Source organism: Gopherus evgoodei, chromosome 3 (genome assembly GCF_007399415.2).
Source record: "Gopherus evgoodei ecotype Sinaloan lineage chromosome 3, rGopEvg1_v1.p, whole genome shotgun sequence".
In the NCBI taxonomy this organism is placed as follows: Eukaryota; Metazoa; Chordata; order Testudines; family Testudinidae; genus Gopherus; species Gopherus evgoodei.
This window is the reverse complement of record NC_044324.1, coordinates 58,719,503-58,739,369: the sequence shown is the minus strand read 5'-3', so window position 1 is coordinate 58,739,369 and position 19,867 is coordinate 58,719,503. Positions and strand designations below refer to the sequence as shown.

The 19,867-nt window shown below is 40.3% G+C and overlaps 1 protein-coding gene across 3 annotated transcripts in view; it reads left to right on the top strand.

Annotated features, from left to right (window-relative positions):
• Positions 1-19,867, top strand: part of KHDRBS2 (KH RNA binding domain containing, signal transduction associated 2) — a 669,346-nt gene that overhangs the window by 233,390 nt on the left and 416,089 nt on the right. For all 3 annotated transcript variants that reach the window (XR_003999512.1, XR_003999511.1, XM_030555661.1), the window contains exon 3: positions 11,473-11,589. Coding sequence is in view for 1 of the 3 variants with exons in the window: in XM_030555661.1 (XP_030411521.1) it covers positions 11,473-11,589 (117 nt within the window). In the remaining 2 variants the exon portion in view is untranslated. The remainder of the gene's footprint in view (positions 1-11,472; positions 11,590-19,867) is intronic.

The window sequence follows — 19,867 nt, the reverse complement described above, 5'->3', positions numbered from 1 at the left end:
ATCAACATTACATTTCATCTGCCATTTTGTTGCCCTATCACCCAGTTTTGTGTGATCCTTTTGTAGCTCTTCGCAGTCTGCCTCGGACTTAACTATCTTGAGTAGTTTTGTATCAGCTGCAAATTTTGCCACCTCACTGTTTACCCTTGAAGAGTCAATGGAAAACCATCAAAGATAACCTATAAACATCAAAACAACTTGGAGGATACATAATGTTACATTATAAGAGATAGGGGATTGCCCTATCTGGGAATGAAGACAAAAATCTTATTCATCATATCACAGAGTAGAGAAAGACCCTCTGCATCCATTCACTGAAGAGACATCTTGTTGAGCAGGGGTGTTTCATGAAAGATTGGCTCCTGGCTCCTGAGAAGCCAATCAGCTCTGCAAAAGACTGAACTTTGAGTGGGGAAATCTACTTTATTAGATAGGAAAGGTAACTATTAATAAGTATAGTCCCTAATTCTGATTTTATGAGCTCATTTTGTATTGTAACCATCTGTTTCCATCACCTCTCTTGTTTCTAGTGTAATCGCTATCCTTTCTTATAACAAACCTTCTTATGATTCATTATAAGTGCTCACAAGCACTTTGTGTTTATAGAAGAGTGGTGATTTAAGGTAAAACTGGTATACTGTGGTGCATTGTTCCTTTGGGAGCAGAGGATCTGGGATTCCTGTAAGTAGTCAGTGTCTTCATATCACAGGTGAATGCTTCAAGGGGACTTGGGGGCTGGAGCACACCTATTAATAACCTGCAAAGCAAAGAAAGAACATAGCCCAGAGCTGAGTGCTTGATTGGCTGAAAGGCTGATGGTGTTAGGGAGCTGATGTCCAGCCACATAGACAAGACTCCATCTTGCTACATGTAGGGAGTAACAAGGTAACTCACTGCCATGGCTTTCCTGAGATCCGTCACAATGAGTATGGACTAAAAGAGGAGTTTGCATAACCTGGCACATGATTCACTTGAGTCTGTGAAATTTATCTGTCTTAGATTTGCCAAAGGGATACAATCAGACTAAAGAGCAGGTTATGCTTCTTTTAATCTGAAAATTTTTCTAAACTTGAAATAGGCATAAATGTAAGAATAGGAATGGGCAGGATTCAAACTCTGCATCTACAACGATTTAACAAGTCAAGTGGAAAGTATACTTGCATATACCAGTTCCCTGACATAAGCATAAATATTGGCAAAGTATGGGATGGCATGTTTTGTAAGAAAAGACGTGAAGAAGATTAAAGTTATTATCTGAAGCAAATATCTGTGAATCCAGATGCTTCAAATGAAGATTAAAGAGATTTATGTTGTGCGATATTTAAGTAAAATAATCTACTTTAACAAGGAAATTTTTCATCTGACTTTAATGATGAAAATATATGATGGTTCTGATGGTGATTTTTTGGAAGGAGATTAAATAGAAGAATATAGAAATACATTTAACATGGAATAGTCGTGGGGAATTTTGACAGTGTAAATCAGTGTTACTGAATGCAATTTTGTTGAAAGTTAGAGCATTGTATATTCTCACCTCAATGCAGGGTCATTTATTATATACCCATATATTTTTAAAGTGCTAAAATTGCTAAATACTTATACATGTCAAAAATACCTTGTTTTTTCATCTTGGACATAACAGAGTATTCTGTCTTGTTTTGGTCATTCTGCTGTAATTTAATCTACTTGGTTAAAAATCAAGACACTTTTTATTGAAAGTAAACTATCAGAAACATTCTGATGAGCTTGCAAAGCATATTGGCTGCTTCAGAGTGAGCTCTCACTGTGCTCCCCAATTTCGTTAAAAAGAGATAAATTTTTCCAATCCCTTTAACATTTTTTTAAAAGGCAGTTTCTTTTAACATTTGTTGCAATGGCCACAAAATCTGTAGATGGACAAATGCAAGGCTTGAGAGCAATAGGCTTGAGAGCCTGAGCTCCAGCCAGAGCCAGAGCATGCACGTTGCTGTTTTTAGCATGCTAGCTTTAGCCTCGCTAGCATACGTCTAAATGTATACTTACACAATTGGGTTGAAGATTTAGAAGGTAGAGCACACTGCAATATTTTGCATATAATGGGCTATTCAGGAGAAATAGTTTACTATAACTGCTAAGAATGTTTGTGTGCTTGTTTATAGCAATGGATTCATTGTAGAACAGGGATAGGCAACCTATGGCATGTGTGCCAAAGGCGGCACACGAGCTGATTTTCAGTGGCACTCACACTGCCCGGGTCCTGACCACCAGTCCAAGAGTCTCTGCATTTTAATTTAATTTTAAATGAAACTTCTTAAACGTTTTAAAAACCTTGTTTACTTTACATACAACGATAGTTTAGTTATATATTATAGACTTATAGAAAGAGACCTTCTAAAAACATTAAAATGTATTACTGGCACGCGAAACCTTAAATTAGAGTGAATAAATGAAAACTCAGCACACCACTTCTGAAAGGTTGCCGACCCCGTTGTAGAATATTATCTTCCGAGGTTATTTTCCCCCTTGCAAGTATGAGGAAAACTGGTGAAGAACATTTTGAGCTACGAGCTATTAATCATTTATCCTGAGTATGGAGCCATTCAAGCCTGGGCCACACTTAAAGTTTTCCCAGCATAGCCATGTTGGTTAGGAGTATGAAAAAATCTTTCTTGTTTTCTAGGAGATTCCAGCTGTTATTACCCGAGTCTTTCCTCCCCTACTGAGTGACTGGCCAATTTAATTACTTTTATCCTAAGGACAAAACCAATCATTCTTGGATGGAACATGTTTCATCCCTCACAGCCTCCCTACAGTGAGAGAATATACCTCATGACTGGTCTCTTGTTTATGGAAACAATTCTAAGTTATAATTTTTTATATATATTTTTTTGGCTGAACACATACAAGTTCTGTTTAAACCAAAGGGAACTGTGAGCTCTCATTAGCTCTAAAAATTACACCTTTAATGTATTGTCCTTCCAGTGCAGGCAGGACCCCTTCACACTCTGTTACTGGGTTGCTTTCTGTACATAAAACTGCTGAATGCAGTGTTCTCAAAATGAAGTAAATATTAAGTTAAAAATAGGATTGTTATTAAATGTAGTTGAGGCATTCAGTAATGTCATTCTATAGATAAACTCTATAATCCTATAATACAATGAGAGCCAAATCCTGTTCTTTGAAAGAAAGAGTTGCAAGTGAAAAATGCTATGGCATCATTGCACATTATTAGAGCAGCAGCCCTTTTTCTTCACTTTCTGGCTATTATTGATGTTTATATGGCAAGTCTTCTTTCCTGCACAATGTTTTCATCTCATTCTATAGAGTATCTAGCCATTTTGGCTCCATCTCACATTCTCTCACTCATTTGTCACGTACAATATGCTTTGTTCTTCCTTCCAAATATTGACCTAGAATCATTGTTTAATCTGCCTCATCACAGGCTTAACTAAAGCACAGTTATATCATTTCTAGAAGGCATGCCACCAGCCAACAAACTGCAACCCACCCTGTTTTTTAAATCCTTTTGCACTCAAATGGGGTAAAAAAATAATTTCTGCTTTGGTAATCCAATTTGGAAATTAATCCAAATGGCAATTAGGGCATAATTTTAAGCAATCAATTTGCCAAATTAAAAAAATGTTGCAGGGCAGGTATACCACATTAGTCATTGGGGGTGTTATCATCCTATGGCCAAGTCCAAATAACCACTCTTCTCACCAGGATGGTATGAACTAATGGTCAGAGAGGCTGTCCTTAGATTCAGGGCAGCATGACCTAATGGCCAGTGTCAATAGGATGGCTCTTCCAAGCAGGGCAGTACGACCTAGCATCCAGAGCCAGTAGGACTGCCTTTCTTGCGCAATGACGTATGGCCTAGTAGCCTACCTTTGTTCTGAGGCCCTGTAGCTCAGGACAGTATGACACAATGGCTAAAGTCAGGAGGATCGCTCTTCTGTCAGGGCAGTATGCTCTAGCAGCCAGAGTTAGTAGGACCACCCTTGAGCGCATGGCAGTATGGCCTAGTGGCCAAAGGGGGGGGGACACCATCCAGGAGTGGTGGCTGAGATAGAGAGACCAGGGCACTCCCTAATCCACTTGGTTCTAACCCGTGGCCCTAGCAGTGGTGAGCCTATCTGCCACTGAGTCAGCAGGGATACTTTTGAAACATGCTACCTCTGTTCCCAGTACCACAACTGGATCAACGTCTGTCTTCCTGCTCCATAGCCCACAGGTCCTCTGTTCCCTGAGATAGTCGACAGGTGAAATTCACAACAACTCCTTCTCATTATGGGCTTCCACGGACAGTAAGGTATTTGCCTGGGTCTCAGCAGGCCTGGCCTCCATGGTGTGGGGCTCCAACAGCTCCCAGGCAGGAGCAGGGGCAGCTCCAGGCACCAGCACAGCAAGCGTGTGCCTGGGGCAGCAAGCTGCAGGGAGCCGCGTGCCGGTTGCTGTAAAAGGCGGCAGTCAGGCAGCCTTTGGTGGCATGCTTGCGGGAGATCCATGTGCCGCCGAAGGCCACCTGACAGCCGTGCTTGTTGGCAGCAAAAAACATAGAGCTACCCTGGGCAGAAGCCTGCAATGCATGTCCACTCTGCTTCCTGGTCAGGGCTGACTGAGCTGAGCTGCTCCCTTTTATTCTGTAAAAAAAGCAAAGAGTGCTGTGGGACCTTATAGACTAACAGACATATTGGATCATGAGCTCTCGTGGGTGAATACCCAGTTCGTCGGGTGCATGTAGTGGAAATTTCTGGAATTTGACTTTGCTGGTCAAATCTTGTGCCCTTACTCAGGCAAAAGTCCTATTTGAATTCTGTGGGAGTTGCAAGTGCTCAGCACCAGTCAGAATTTGTAACCCAGTAGAATTTCACTGTATGGTTAAGTGTTTTGATGTTCAGGGCTTAATCCTGCGAGATGCTAGGGAAAGTATGTGAGTTCAGGATGCACAGAGCCTCAAAAGAAATGCTAAGGCCTTACTGAAGAGTTTTTAATTAAAGGGCAGTCGATGCATCATGAAAAATTGTGAAAATGATAGATTTTGTTAATTGCAATTGTTGAAGTAGTACAGGAAACTGAAATCTAAAGAAACAAGATCAAAGTTTCATTCATATGTCCTCAGTAATACAAAAGTGTCAGGAACTATACAGAAAATGCATTATACAAATTGTAAGTAGAATTGGTTCTAAATAAAATGTTTTTGTAAGGTTCCTCCAAGCTGGTAGCATAGAACTATATTAATGAGTTTGCATATGTCAGTCAAATTAAAATAATGCTTTGCGTTATGTACATGACCTGAATAATTAAATAAAAATGTTTGTACAGCGCTCTGAACATGCAGATTTCTGCATAAGTTCTGTTGCAAGTATAATTATTAATAATAATTAAATGCAAAAAATTGCACTTTAATAGTCTTTAATTAAATTATCATATACTATTTCTCAAATAATACAGTGTTTCCAGCAAAGTTAGATACAGTACCGTCCATATATGTATCTAAAATAAAATGTGATTATGAAATCAAGCATATTGGATCAAATGTCAAACTTCAGCTATTTTTTACTCCAATACTAATAAAAAGAAACCTAGAGACAGAGAGCAAGCCTGGCAAATTTCATTCCAAAATAGTTTCTGAAAGTGAAAAATGGGATTGTGATGATAAATCCCAGATATAGCTGTTATTTGCATGGATATACAAGGTTGTACAAGAGACTTCTGCCCTTCTGCGTCCATGTGTAGAGGCCATCCACAACTGCAGACTCTGTACTGAAATGGGTAAAAAGGAAGCTGAGCCGTTCGTCCCTGCCTCCTAGCCTCCTGCACTGGCAGGCTGAGCTGGCCAAACGTGGGGGCTAAGAGCCACAACACACTGCATGTTGGACAACTCCTGGAAGCATTATTTCATTTCCCCCACCACTGAAATAAAGCCATCTCTGTGGTCAAACATGACAACAGTTTAATAATGTACAGAAACATTACAAGAAAAAGCATGTATAAAACATCCTTGATAGAAAAATCAGAATCCCCATCCCTCCCTCCAATTACACGGGCAGATAAGCCAATTTCTCATTTTATAAACATGCTGTATGGAGTCTTGTGGATTTTAATCACAGTATTCAACAAGTAGTTACACAATGCGAATAAGAATGGCTGAATCTGGACCCCAACATGCAGACTCATAGCTGCTAATATTTAGGTTAGAGCAGGGGTTTTCAAACTGTGGGTTGGGACCCCAAAGTGGGTTGGGACTGGGTTTTAATGGGGTCACTAGGGCTGGTGTTAGACTTGATCGGGCCCGGGGCCAAAGTCCAAGCCCAAGCCCCACCACCCAGGGTCAAAGCTGAAGCCCAAGGACTAAAGTCCTGGGTGGTAGGGCTCAGGCTTCAGACCTGGGCAGTGGGGCTCAGCTTACAGGCCCCCTTCCAGGGCTGAAGCCCTTGGGCTTTGACTCCTCTGCTCAAGGTGGTGGGGCTCAAGTTTTGGCTTTGGTACCTCACCCAGTGTGGCAGGGGTCAGGTGGCTTCAGGCTTTGTCCCCACCCTGACCCCAGCTCCTCGGGTTGTGTAGTAATTATAGTTGTCAGAAGGGAGTCAGGTGCAATGAAGTTTGAGAACTGCTGGAGTTAGAGAAATAGGTATTTGAATGTACCTTGATTAAATTTACCTAAATAAAGATACATCAGAGACTAAACACAATTATTTGTAACCTGAAAATTTATTTTAATGCTAAGACTTATCTATATTCATTTATTTAAATGGCACAAGTTGTTACCAAATTCTGACAGAAAATAGCTAAAATAAAAGCTGAGGGAATAGTATGTTATATCCGTATGGACTTGTACTCTGGAAGATGTTTGTCTAGAGTCACTGACCATCTGTTTCATGGAGTTATGCCAAAAAATTTTACTGTAGATTTAGGTGCTTGATGCGAGCTAATAAATAACCAGGCAATTATTGCACCATCCTCTTCAAGTACACTGTAAATATGAGCTTCTGAGCATTTCTGAAGATAAAAAATGCATAATAAAATGTTTGCCATAAGTAAATCTTTTAGAGATACTGCAGCTTTAATGACTCTTGTTTTGGTTGCTTGTACCTAATTTATCTCTGATGTAATTCAGCTGACTTAATATATTACACCAGGTATAAATTTGGCCCTCCAATAGTTGGAGTCTATTTTCCTTTTCATGGGCTAAAGCCTGGCCGCTGTTCAAAGCCCAAATGAAGAGATCTCATGCAGGAGGGCGCTATGGGAGGTTGCATTCTTGTTCTCAGAGGACTTGTAAGGTAGTTGATGTAGTCTCAGGAGCACAGTAGCCTATGGCAGAAGCCTCATACCTCTGCTGGTATACAAGTTCTCCAGAACTTCCTGTTGGCATGGATTCACTATTTACTGTCCCTCCCTTTCCCCATCTCCATATGTTCCCTGTCTAAAACAGACACCTGCAGAGTTTAGCTCCATTATGAGGTGTGTTTGTGTGGTGGAGGTATTCCCCCTCCTGTGCAGGCTTCCTGCATCCTGCTCCACTGGCTGCGCAATATATTGGACTTTACATGGCTGCAGAGTATTGGGGGATGAATAGGATTTGACCTTATATGTTTGAAAAACTACTTTTTATGCCAGCAGGAGACATGCATGCCTATCAAGAGGTAATACACTTCTTAATTACCTACTATGATTATCCCGTCACAATGGCCAGAGTTGGGCCAGAAAAGCTGCTACATGTCACAGCATGGTATTCTCATAACAAAATAAGAATATAAGAATAACCATACTGGATCAGTTCAATGGTCCATCTAGCCCAGTATCCTGCTTTCTGACAGTGACCAATGCCAGGTGCTTCAGAGTAATGAACAGAACAGGGTTATTATTGCATGATCCATTCCCTGTCATCCACTCCCATCAGCGCTCCGGGGAGGTGGAGCTGTGTGCTCTGGCGGATCAACCCAAGTTTGATATAATGCGGTTTCATCTATAATGTGGTAAGATTTTTTGGCTACCAAGGACAGCGTTATATCAGGGTAGAGGTGTATATCTTTTCTGAAATGGAGTAACCAAAACTGCACACAGTATTTAAAGTGTAGGCAGACAATGGCTTTATATAGAGGTATTATGAGATTTTCTGTCGTATTATCTATTCATTTTCAATGGTAGCTAATATTCTGTTAGCTTTTTGGATTGCCGCAAAAAACTGAAAACAGTGTAATAGAATTTCTGGTATGGTACTTTGGCTATTTGAGAATTTGGGGCAAAGGAACACACATTTAAAACAATTAAGTTATTTAACTGTAAACGTTGCTTACTGTATAATGCGTGTTTCAAGAGAGTGTCTAAGACATGGATTAAGTCTACCTATGTGGTACCATATAGTCGATGGAATTAAACATGTCCTAATATTTATTTGCAGTGTAATGCCAGTCTTTAAAATCCACTATGTACATATTTTATGCAGCCTACAACTCATCTCTGCAGGATCAGTCCCTTATGCTATAACATTTCCAGGTAATTATTAGATAATTTATAATATGTATAAATATAAATGGTCAGCATCTATAGGCTTTCTCAACAGTTCCTTTCTATTCAGACAACAAAGAGGGCCAAATTTTGGCTGACCTGCATGGGTGCCCTTCCCCTACTTGTGCAGCCATTATACCACATACTGAATTCCCTGAGCACCAGTAGACACCCTGAAAGGGGAGAAATAGTGCATAGTCACACCTTATCTTTCTGCACTGCTTGTGAGATGCAGCAAGCAAAGCAGAAATTCATGCTGTGCTCACAAAGGCTGTATAAGAACCTCTTCTGAGTGCCCATTGTTACACCATCATAGCCATCCTGCCTGCCATTGTGCTTGTCAGATAGGATAGCTACAGGGACTTGAGCTTGTGTGCTTTGACTTCGCACACAGCACAAGCAGGGGCTGTGTCTTGGAAAGCCACAATACAAACCTGTATATTTCCTGAATGCATATATACACAGAAATGGAGTTGATATAGTCTAATGGATAAATATTGTTCAACGATATCTAGAAACTTCAGTGTTAGGTTTGAAACTGAGTCCTTACTATTCCTTCTTCCTTATGTCACCAATATTTGTTTTATTTTTATTCATTTCACCATGAAACATAATAAAAGAAAACCTAACCCAGGCCCTAGGGCCCCTTCATAAAGAAATATAAAAGGAACTCAAAGGCACAAATGACAGCAAGCCAACAATCTTCACAAAGAAAGCCAGTCCCTAAAACTGAAATTTCCTTATCTGAACACCCCCAAAAAACCCACATTCCCACCAGAGCCTCAGACCTCCCCGGACACCTGCCCAAATAGTTGGACTTTTCAGTATACTCTAAAGGTCAACAACCAATTAGGGCTGTTTCAGACTAATCAGAAGAGTGAGTTCCATAGCTGAGGTCCCTCTTTAAGAGTACCAGTCTTCTCTTCCATATCCCATGAGAGTACCAGCTTGAGCACCGCTGAACTGTTGAACAAACTCTTGAGAAGAGACACAATTTATCAGGTTTGCTAAGTGATATGGTTTGCTGGCAGTGCAGTGTAGTGTTACTTTACGAAACCTGGTATTGGCACATTCCAGGCACATTGACACATTACTTCGGGATTGTACCTCTGTGTCCCATAATACATTACAATCAGAGGGCCTGAGACTAGTGAATGGACTTTCAAAACAAATGAAAGGTGTAGCTTTTCTGTCAGTTCTCTGAGCTCTCTTTGTGGGGAAATTCAATGTATGTGTTTCTTGTGACTAATGTTAGGGGCCAAACTCTACTTCCAGTAAAACCTGTAAACCCTACTGAAATCAAATCAGCTACACAGATTTAGCTGACAACAGAGTTTGTCCGTAAGTGTTTAATTTGGCTGTGATGCTGGTGATTATGTATTAAGGGGAAACACTGCCCTTTTATATTTTTTAATAAATTCATCTATAGTGTGTGATTTACACAAGTACCTCTTTTGTGTCCAGCACGTGGATATTTAGAGGAACTACCTGTGATCTATAGTTAAAGTAAAATAGTGAGAGTCAGGCTACCTGGGTTCTATACTTGGGTTGGCTACAGACAGTTTGTGCTGTAGAGCAAGCCACTTAATCTGTGCATAATTTTTCTCTTGTGTAAAATAGAGACAAAAATACTCCCCAAGTCCTAGGTATTTTGTGAGGCTAAATTCTGTTGTGCTTGGAGATCTTGAGGATACATCATATGGTGAGGTGTTTACATCGCCTTGTTAGTCATCTGGGGGTCATTTGAACCACCTCAGCATATGCTAAGTTGCTCTTTCCTTTTGTCATGATGTATTTCCCATATTCCTTTCAACACTGCCTGTTCTACCACCTCATTCTTTAAGTGGAATTACTATAAATTCCTTTTGCTCTATGGAAGAATACCAGAGTGATACAAGTCAGGCTGCCTTGTCATTTGCATATTTTTGTTGACCAACTTACAACCAGCTATTAACATGCCACTGACTGAGGCATTCTGCCATTTGCCCACTGAATTTAACACAAAAACATGTGTTAAGGAAAAGTTATACACAGGGTACTGTACGCTAACTTCAAGAAGTTGCCCACACATACATTACTGTGTTTCTAGGACCAGTTTTGTCTCCTTAGTGAGCACCCCAAACAGGGCAAAACCAGAGAACTGCAGATTCAGCAGGTGCAGTTCTAATGTATGGAATGAGCAGGCTCAAGTCCACATCACCAACTTGCAGGAGAGAAGAGATCCACAGGCTCCCCTGTGCCCAAACAGCTGTGGAGACTGGGAGATGAGGAAGGGGAGCAATAGAAGTGAGACCAGTGTATCCATGATTACAATGAGCCTCTGGTTGTTCTCACCTACAAACATAGACACAGGAGGAATACAGGAATCATGAATACCTCTGATGCCTTTAGGCGTAGAGAGGAGGATACTTAAGTCCTCCCACAGACCCCATGAATCTCCTTGGTACACAGCCCAGGGCCGCCCAGAGGATTCAAGGGGCCTGGGGTCTTCGGTGGTGGGGGGCCCCGCTTCGGCGGTAATTCGGCAGCGGGGGGTCCTTCCACTCCGGGCCACTCCGAAGACCTGCAGCGGGGACCCCCTGCCGCCAAAAACCCGGCGTGGAAGAAGCTCCAGGGGCCCGGGCCCCATGAGAGTTTTCCAGGGCCCCCAGAGCAAGTGAAGGACCCCGCTCCAAGGTTCCCGAAAAACTCTTGTGGAGGGTGCTTGGGGGGCCCGCGGCCTGGGGCAAATTGCCCCACTTCCCCCCCTCCATGTGCAGCCCTGACACAGCCTGTTTATACTCAAGACTTAATTCCTAGAACTAAATTGTATTTTTTAAAAGAAAGAAAAATTATCCTTTTAGGAACATATGTTTACTGAAGCCAATATGTTATCCTTTTCTTCTCCAGTAACTTGCTTACCAATATTTATTGCACTTTCTGAACACCATCTCTTTAGTTCATCTTTATCTAAAAACAGATATTTTATTCACTTTCTAGTTCAATTTTGTTGGGAAATTGCTTGGACCAAGAGGAAACTCCTTGAAGAGGTTACAAGAGGAGACAGGTGCAAAAATGTCTATCCTGGGCAAAGGTTCCATGAGGGATAAAGCTAAGGTATTGTACATGAATTCTGATCTTAATGTTAAGTGTACATAAATTATATATAGTGCACGCTTCTTAAAAGGTTAATTTACATGAAAAAATTACTAATTAAATTGTAGTAAAAAACTATTCTCATGTCTATCTTCTTCCAGCAATGGTTTGTTTGTGAAGCTTACTGCTATAATTTGTACATGTGTAAATGTGCTTTGTGTAGTTTTATTCTTGTCCTCCATGCTATTTAATATTTGTCTGGGGATGTTGCACTTTTCTCCTTTGAATATTTATTAGATAAGACATATTTGAAACAAAGAGTTTCAACAGCCTTGAAGAAAAAAATTAAATAGCACTGAAAGGAACACACCATATGGCACGTTTCATCCTTGCTTTTGGAATGTCCACTTGGTCGTGTCACTCCTCTGTAAGATGACTGTTTATAAAACTAAAGCAACTTTCTTTAACTCTGAATGAAAGAATGTGACTTTATACTGTAGTGTACCTTATCATCATACAGTCTGATCTTGCTTCAACAAGCAAATAGTATCTGTTCATTCCACTGATCTATATTTTACATTGACATATCTTTTAGTGGCTCTCTCTGTCACCAGTGCTATTTGTTTCAGCAGTTAAAATGGCAGGACCAGGATAAAATAAAAACTAACCAGCATTCTACTATTTTTATGAGTGATATTATTTGGTTTTGGTGACTCATTTTTTTCCATCGCCGGTCACATTGGTATTATCAGACCATTGGCAACATTAAACAAATGAACAAACAAAGAGATGAACCATCCAATACGATGCTATTGATATGAATAATATTATCCCTAGAATTTAAAGCCAAATTTCCCACATAAAATGTATTTCAATTTGCCACAGATTTCTTTAAGATATTGGTCACAGAAGGACTTTAATTATATACTTGACAATCTCATTTTTACGGCTTTATTTTTTTTATGGCTTGATTACATCCAAGAGTTTATTTTCAGTTATTAACAAGTAGAATATTTTATAATCTTTGAACCTGCTTCTGGTACTGTAAAAATATTGCTCTCCAGATCAGTAAATGCATATGCTGCTGAAGTGGCAATAATGTACATTTATATTGTGTGTGCCAGCTCCTTGCCCAGCTACTCATTCAGATTATTATTGCCAAGAGCAGGAATGACCTGAACAGGGGCGAGTGAAAGGCCTGTTACATCAGGAAGTGTTGGACATAAACAGGCAGACTAAATGGTCTGATTCTTAGACCAGCCTCCTCACCTATCATGTCTCATGAATCTGATCTGACAATCCAAGATATACTAGACATTACTACTTACTGCATTAGAGAACACAAAGGGCTGGATTCTATGAGCTGCTGAGCACTGCAGCAAAATCAGAATTCAGGGTGCCCTTCCTCCTTGGAAAACAAGACAGAATCAGTATTCTGGAATTGAGAATGGACGTCATGAAAACTCAGTTCCATGAGACTGATGTATGATATGTTGTTTCAAAGTATGGCAGTGATGAAAAAATTCTAGTAAGACAGGTCATCATAAGTGACTGTCTGTTTAACCTTGCCATAATGACCGAAAAGAAAACAAAATCCCCAAGTAATTAGAATGAAAGATAAAAAAAAAATACCTGAAACACATGAATCATAGTTACCAGGATCCAATGAGAGGAAATTGGCGACAACTAATTTTGAATGTATAGCCAAAGTAGTTCTCTCAGACAGGATGTGTCAGGGACAGATCCTGGAAAATATTGGTGGGGGGGGAGGACTTTATTATGAACAGAAACAATAGCCTAAGCCTTGCTATACAGAAAAGGAAGGGAGGGGAATTACCATTTTCAAACAAGCTTTCTTGTAGGAAAACACCCACTGATCTCCTTTATACAGTAAAACATGGAACTTTCACTGAGCTTAAATATTTATCATTAGATTCGGTTCTGGCTTTTTGCACCATTCTGGATATAGTTGCCAAGGTCAAGGCTTAAAAAACTCCCCAAGTATTCCCCAGGCTAGGGGAATCTCCAAACAGCTCCTATGCGACCTCTCTCTCTCTCTCTCTCTCTCTCTCTCTCTCTCTCAGTCCCTAACAGTAGACAGCACAGCCTGGGTACCACCACTGTTGCCTGATCCCTGGCTGTTAGAATAGTCCATTGGGTGTGTGGGCAGCTGTGCATAGGGTAGAGCAGCTGGCTAGAATAAAGCCACCTTTGTCCTCATCTTCTCCAGTCCTGTGCTGGCTGCAGGTGGACTGAATCAGAGAACTGGGAACACAATTTTTTGAGATATGACTGTTGGAAAAGATGAAAAATGTACCTGCTCTGAAGTTCTTAAGCATATATTTTAAAGAGGATTTATCTGCTGATTTGCCCTGTCCAAATTGATAAGTGTCTATGACAAACAAATATTGAAATGATGGAGTTTTCAGAGAATTTATGTATTTCACATGGAGGAGGAATAAGAAATGGAGGATTTGACCATGGGGAGATTTATGCAAATGAAGTAATGAATAAGAAGCAGGAAAACATACAAAGAAGGATGGGAATAACATTTGGAAATTGATTATGAACATAGGCTACAAACAAAGGACCATAGTATGCCTGGCCCTGAGTAAGAAGGCTCTTCCTTTCTACCCCAGCCCTTTTGTACAGTTACAGCCCATGAACTCAGAGAGCACAAGAACTATAACAAGGCTAGTGCCCAGAGTGGTGCTATCTATAGTAAATGGGACTGGGAGGGGCCATCATCATCAGTGTTGCAAATCCCAGAGGGATGTAGCTTCCTTGCAGATTGAGCACCACCTAGATCAATCTCTAGCTAGGTTCTTAAGAAGCTTTGGCTGGATGTTCTGTCTGTGTTTGTCATCGGTGGTCTTCTCGTGCCACAGAAACCTTTGGCATCCACGCGATCACCTAACATAGCAAAAACTGGAAAGGGAGAAATCCTGCTTCTTCATCAGCCTGTGGGTGTTGTTCTGTCCTTAGAGGTGTTTGTGCACAAATACTGCACTATGTAATAGAGTAGGGGGTAGGCAACCTATGGCGCGGGTGCTGAAGGAAGCACACGAGCTGATTTTCAGTGGCACTCACAGTGCCCGGGTCCTGGCCACCAGTCTGGGGGGCTCTGCATTTTAATTTAATTTTAAATGAAGCTTCTTAAACATTTTAAAAGCCTTATTTACTTTACATATAACCGTAGTTTAGTTATATATTATAGACTTATAGAAAGAGACCTTCTAAAAAACATTAAAATGTATTACTGGCACGTGAAACCTTAAATTAGAGTGAATAACTGAAGACTTGGCACACCACTTCTGAAAGGCTGCCGACCCCTGTAATAGAGTATTGCTGTGGCCATACGCAACCCCAGTGCATCAGAAAGCATTGTGCCTCAACTGGGCACACTGCCTCGAAGAGTATCCCCTGCCTCACACAATGTATGTGTGACTCCTCATGCAGGACAAATCCACTTAAAGTAGGCAATAAGACAACCTCAAAACAAAGAAGGTGAGCAGCTTCAAATGTACACTGTGTACCATAGAAATTATGCACCTGCCACAGGAAGTTGTGCTGGAAACTGTGGGATAAGCACCCAGAGGGCAATGCTATGGCAACAGTATAGCAGAGCATTAATGGGCAACAGTTCTTTACCCAGTCAGCATAGCAAGAGTGGATACCGTGCACTTTTGTGATTAAATTGATACCACTGGTTTAATTAGCAACCGTTCAATTTTCTGTGATAGATGCAGCCTAAGGGGACAGAATAGCATAGTTTTGGACTAAAATAGCTCCAGTTAACACAAGAAGTTGCAATTACAATTGGAAGCACAGGGGGTAAGGTTGTCTTGTTACGCACTTTTCTCTTAGACTGGTTACCCAGAACTCTAGCTTTAATGTTGACTCTGCTCTAAATCACTGAATTTCAAAATGTTTAGTATCTAAATAACAGAGTATATTTTTGAATTGACTGCAGAAGATGCAGCACTGATCAGTGTGAATTGTGTCAATCGTAAGAGAACAGCCAGTTTCCAATGAGATCTTATGACAGGTTGAAATAACAGGCTGTCCATCCTGAGAACTCTCATTATTTTGCTGACTCATATGATGCTATTATAGCTTGTTACTCCTGTAGTGGTATAGTATTATACACATGCAAATTTATTCATTAGAACTGATAGTGATGAGATTAAACATAGTCATACTAAATTGCCCATCTTTTTATTCTTTTTTCCCCCCTTCTTCCAATTCATAGAAGATAATTGTGAAAGAAAACAAAAACCAGTAGATAAGAGGAAATTGATTATGAGTAGAATCAGCTGAGGGACATCAATCCACATAAAGTTTGTGCATGATTTACAATCATATCCAAGTTAATAATTGCTTGAAATATTATTTTTAGGAGCTAAATCTGCAAAGAATACATGTTAAGCAAGCAATTATGTGCCATTAAGCATACACTTGTACATGGAAATAAAGTTAATTTCATGTGTTCAATAAGTGAGGACTCTCTTTTCTACACACTGCAATCCCTGTGCTAGTCCAGTCCTTTCTACCAAATTGAAGATGTGTCCCCTGTGGGCTGGAATAACTATTCTATGTGAAGAGAGGACAGGTTCCCTCCAGAGGAATCAGGGGGACCTTTGGCCACTGCCAGGTCATTTATTTTTTGGGTTAGTCTAGTGAGGGAATCCCTTCCCTCGTCACAGGGTGTTGCAGAAGGGAAGGAGAAGAGAAACAGAGTGCAATCTTTGGGCTGGACTGACCCTTCCATGTTTCCCTGGTTTAATTTTCATGTATAGAGTAACAGCCTTTAATAATAATAATAATAAGTATTCTTCATATTGTTTAACTGTTTCAGAACAGCATGTGTGAGAGAATAGAATGGATATGAATGATACCAGATGTGAATGGATGGCATAGGAAGCTATAGGGTCTTCCTTGATCCAATACTGACCAATGTTGTCTACATTCCTCTCAGGGAGGACAAGTAGCAAACCATGCTTAAGCACGTGATAGTCTGGCCAGTATTCAAGAGACAATCATTTGGTAAAAATTGTTTGATGACCATCCCATCTTCCATCTCTCCCTTCTTGGGTAAGATGATTGAAAAGGTGGTTGGGAGCCAACTCCGCCAAAATCTAACATTTCCTCAGTCAGGTTTCCTATCTGATATGCTATGGAGACAGCACTAGTTCTGTAGCTGGACAGTTTCTTTAGGGCCAACACAACACTAAAATGTCCATGCTAACATTAGAACGTTCACAGAGTGTTTTATAACATAACCTTTAATTTTATATATGATGATGAGTATACTTGAAATTGGAAGCTCCCTGGAGTAACGACTGCATTTATTTGTGTCTATTCGTGAGCACATCATTGGTGCTTAACAAATAAATAATGATAATGAAAAGAGGAGTACAAATAAGCTCACGATAATAAGCACAGTCCAGTACCCAAGTTACATGATATTTGGCCACATCAAAATATCTTTTATTTTTAATGAATGTTGTCTGGGATGAGCTTTCATGGGAATGTGTGAGATTATCCTTGGGAAGCATGGTCTTTACCGTACTTTGGATAATACTATTTATAGTGATACACATGATTGGTCAGGGGAGGCCATGATCCCAGGTTAACAACAAAAGGGATCAACAAGGCAAAGTGAAAATAGAAAAAGTATAGGGGCAAGGAAGAAAGAGTGAGTATAAATATGGTCATAGAGTTTAAAGCGAGAAGGGATTGCCAGATTATCTGTTCTGACCTCCTGTATATCACAGGCCACCAACACCACCCAGCACCCACATACATTTGGTGGCAGGTTTTCATGGGCCACAGAGCAGAAGGACAAAGTTATTTTACAACCATAGTCTCTTTTACTGTGTGTTTAAATATATGTCAACAGTGTTCAGGGCTCTGGGTAGGCATTCTTTGGTGAAGAATTTTAAATCTAAATAAATAAATAGCCAAAATACAGAAGGCAGAACATTTAAATTACAAAACAGCTCCCAGCGCCTTAGTAGCATTCACAGGTATTCCAAAATCTTTCACTTAAACCATGATTTTTACTTAAGAAGGACAGGATTTGGAAGTAAATCTGTAATTACTTAGATATAACAGAACTTGTCACACAGGCCAGTGAGCTCTCATTCATAGGTATTAGTTTAAAATTTAAATGATGATTACAGTACTTGAATTAAATCCTCTGGATATCATTGGGTTAATTGCTCCCTCAATATAAATTATTTTTTATTTAGACAAACTCTGTTGGCTCTAATTTGTATTTTGTACAATTTTTTTTAATTCATTTCACCCACTATTTAAATATTCATGTATTTTTTCTTCAAGCTGTTTGGAAGGTGCTCTCCCCCTCCACGGTACTATTTCCTTAAACTGGAGAATACGCAGTCAGTGCAGCATAGAATTTCAGCATGGAAGCTACTTTTCCATCTGTGAAGTCTTTGTCAGTTACTGAATTAACTTTTAATTGCTTTCCTATTCAAGTTTCAGGTACTGTTTAAATAATGTACTACAAATGGGGGCTTTTCATTAGAGAAGAGGCAAACTGAGTAAAAATATTTCATTGCACCTAATGAATCAAATACTTCCCACTCAACCAAGGATAGAGATGACCCTGCACACACAGAAGAACCACTAGCAAAGCAATAGAGTGGCAGTGCAGCTGCTAGGCACCAAGCTATCAGATTGAACATAGCATTACAGAAATGTAGAGCTGGCTAGGGCATTGAGAGGTTATCTAGCCCAGGCCCCCATCCTCAGGCAGGACCAACTAAACCTAGACCATCCCTGACAGGTGTTTATCCAACCTGTTCTTTAAAACCTCCATATATGGGGATTCTACAACCTTGCTTGGATGCCTATGTGAAAGCTTATCTACCCTTATAGTTAGAAAGATTTTTCCTAATATCTAACCTAAATCTGCTGCAGATTAAGTCCATTACTTCTTGGTCTACCTTCAGTGGACATGGAGAACAATTGATCACCGTCCTCTTTATAAACAGCCCTTATCATATTTGTATTTCTTCACACAATGCATAGTCAACCTGTGGAACTCCTTGCCAGAGGATGTTGTGAAGGTCAAGACCATAACAGGGTTCAAAAAAGAACTAGATAAATTCATAGAGGATAAGTCCATCAATGGCTATTAGCCAGGATGGCAAGGAATAGTGTTCCTAGCCTCTGTTTGCCAGAAGCTGGGAATGAGCAACAGGGGACGGATCACTTGATGATTACCCGTTCTGTTCATTCCTTCTGGGGCACCTGGCACTGGCCACTATTGGAAGACAGGATACTGAGCTAGATGGTCTGACCCAGTAGGGCCATTCTTATGTTATGTTCTCAATATTATCAGGTCCCCTCTCTCAAGGCTAACTTGTTTTAACCTTTCCATGTCAAACAGAAAGGCCTTTTTTTTTTCTTGACTCCTGTAATACAACTGTTCAAAGTGAGTGACTGTTCCACCATCGATGCTCCATCTTTCTTCCTTGCCACTTCTATTGTGTGTTTTCCATATGCCATGTTTACCTGCACTGGTTTTAGTATAGTGCTAATCACCATAGTATGTGTTTAGCTCACAAAACTCCTGAAGTACAAATGTATGATTATCCCAATTTTATAGATGGGCCTCTGAGCCTTAGAGGGCTATTTTCTACAAGAGGTTCTGGTCCTAATCCAGCAAAAATCTCAAGCATGTGCTTAAAGCTATGCACATACTTAAGTGCTTTGCTGGATTAAGATTGAATCCAAAGAGATAAATTGACTAACACACAGGAAATCTGTGGAGGATTTGGGAACAGGACTCAGGACTGTTGTGTCTCCACCCAGTGCCTTAACCAAAAAACCATCCTTTCTCTTTCTTTGGGACAGCAGATGATTATATCTTTACACTAGACCATAAGCAGAGCGCCGTAATGCCTGAGCAGTAAATTCTCTGAGTATTCTGGAACCCCACCAGTTTTCTGGGAAGACCACATAAAAGAGTTGCCCTGCCCAACAGGAGAGAAGAAAGCCTATAAGTGCAATCCAAAGAAGATGATGATCTGAGTATAATAATATGTCCTATTCCCAGGTTTTATTGAAAAATTAGATCCAGACTGGGCATGCTGGCATGAGTTGAGGCAGAAACTATATGGTTAAAATGGCCCCGATTCTCCACTGCTTTGCACTTTCTGTAGTCATTTACACGACTGCAAGATGAGTGTGAAATGGGTGTGTAACTACCAAATCAGAACAGTAGCATTTTACACCCTCTTTGAACAACTGTAAGTGACAACACAAAGTG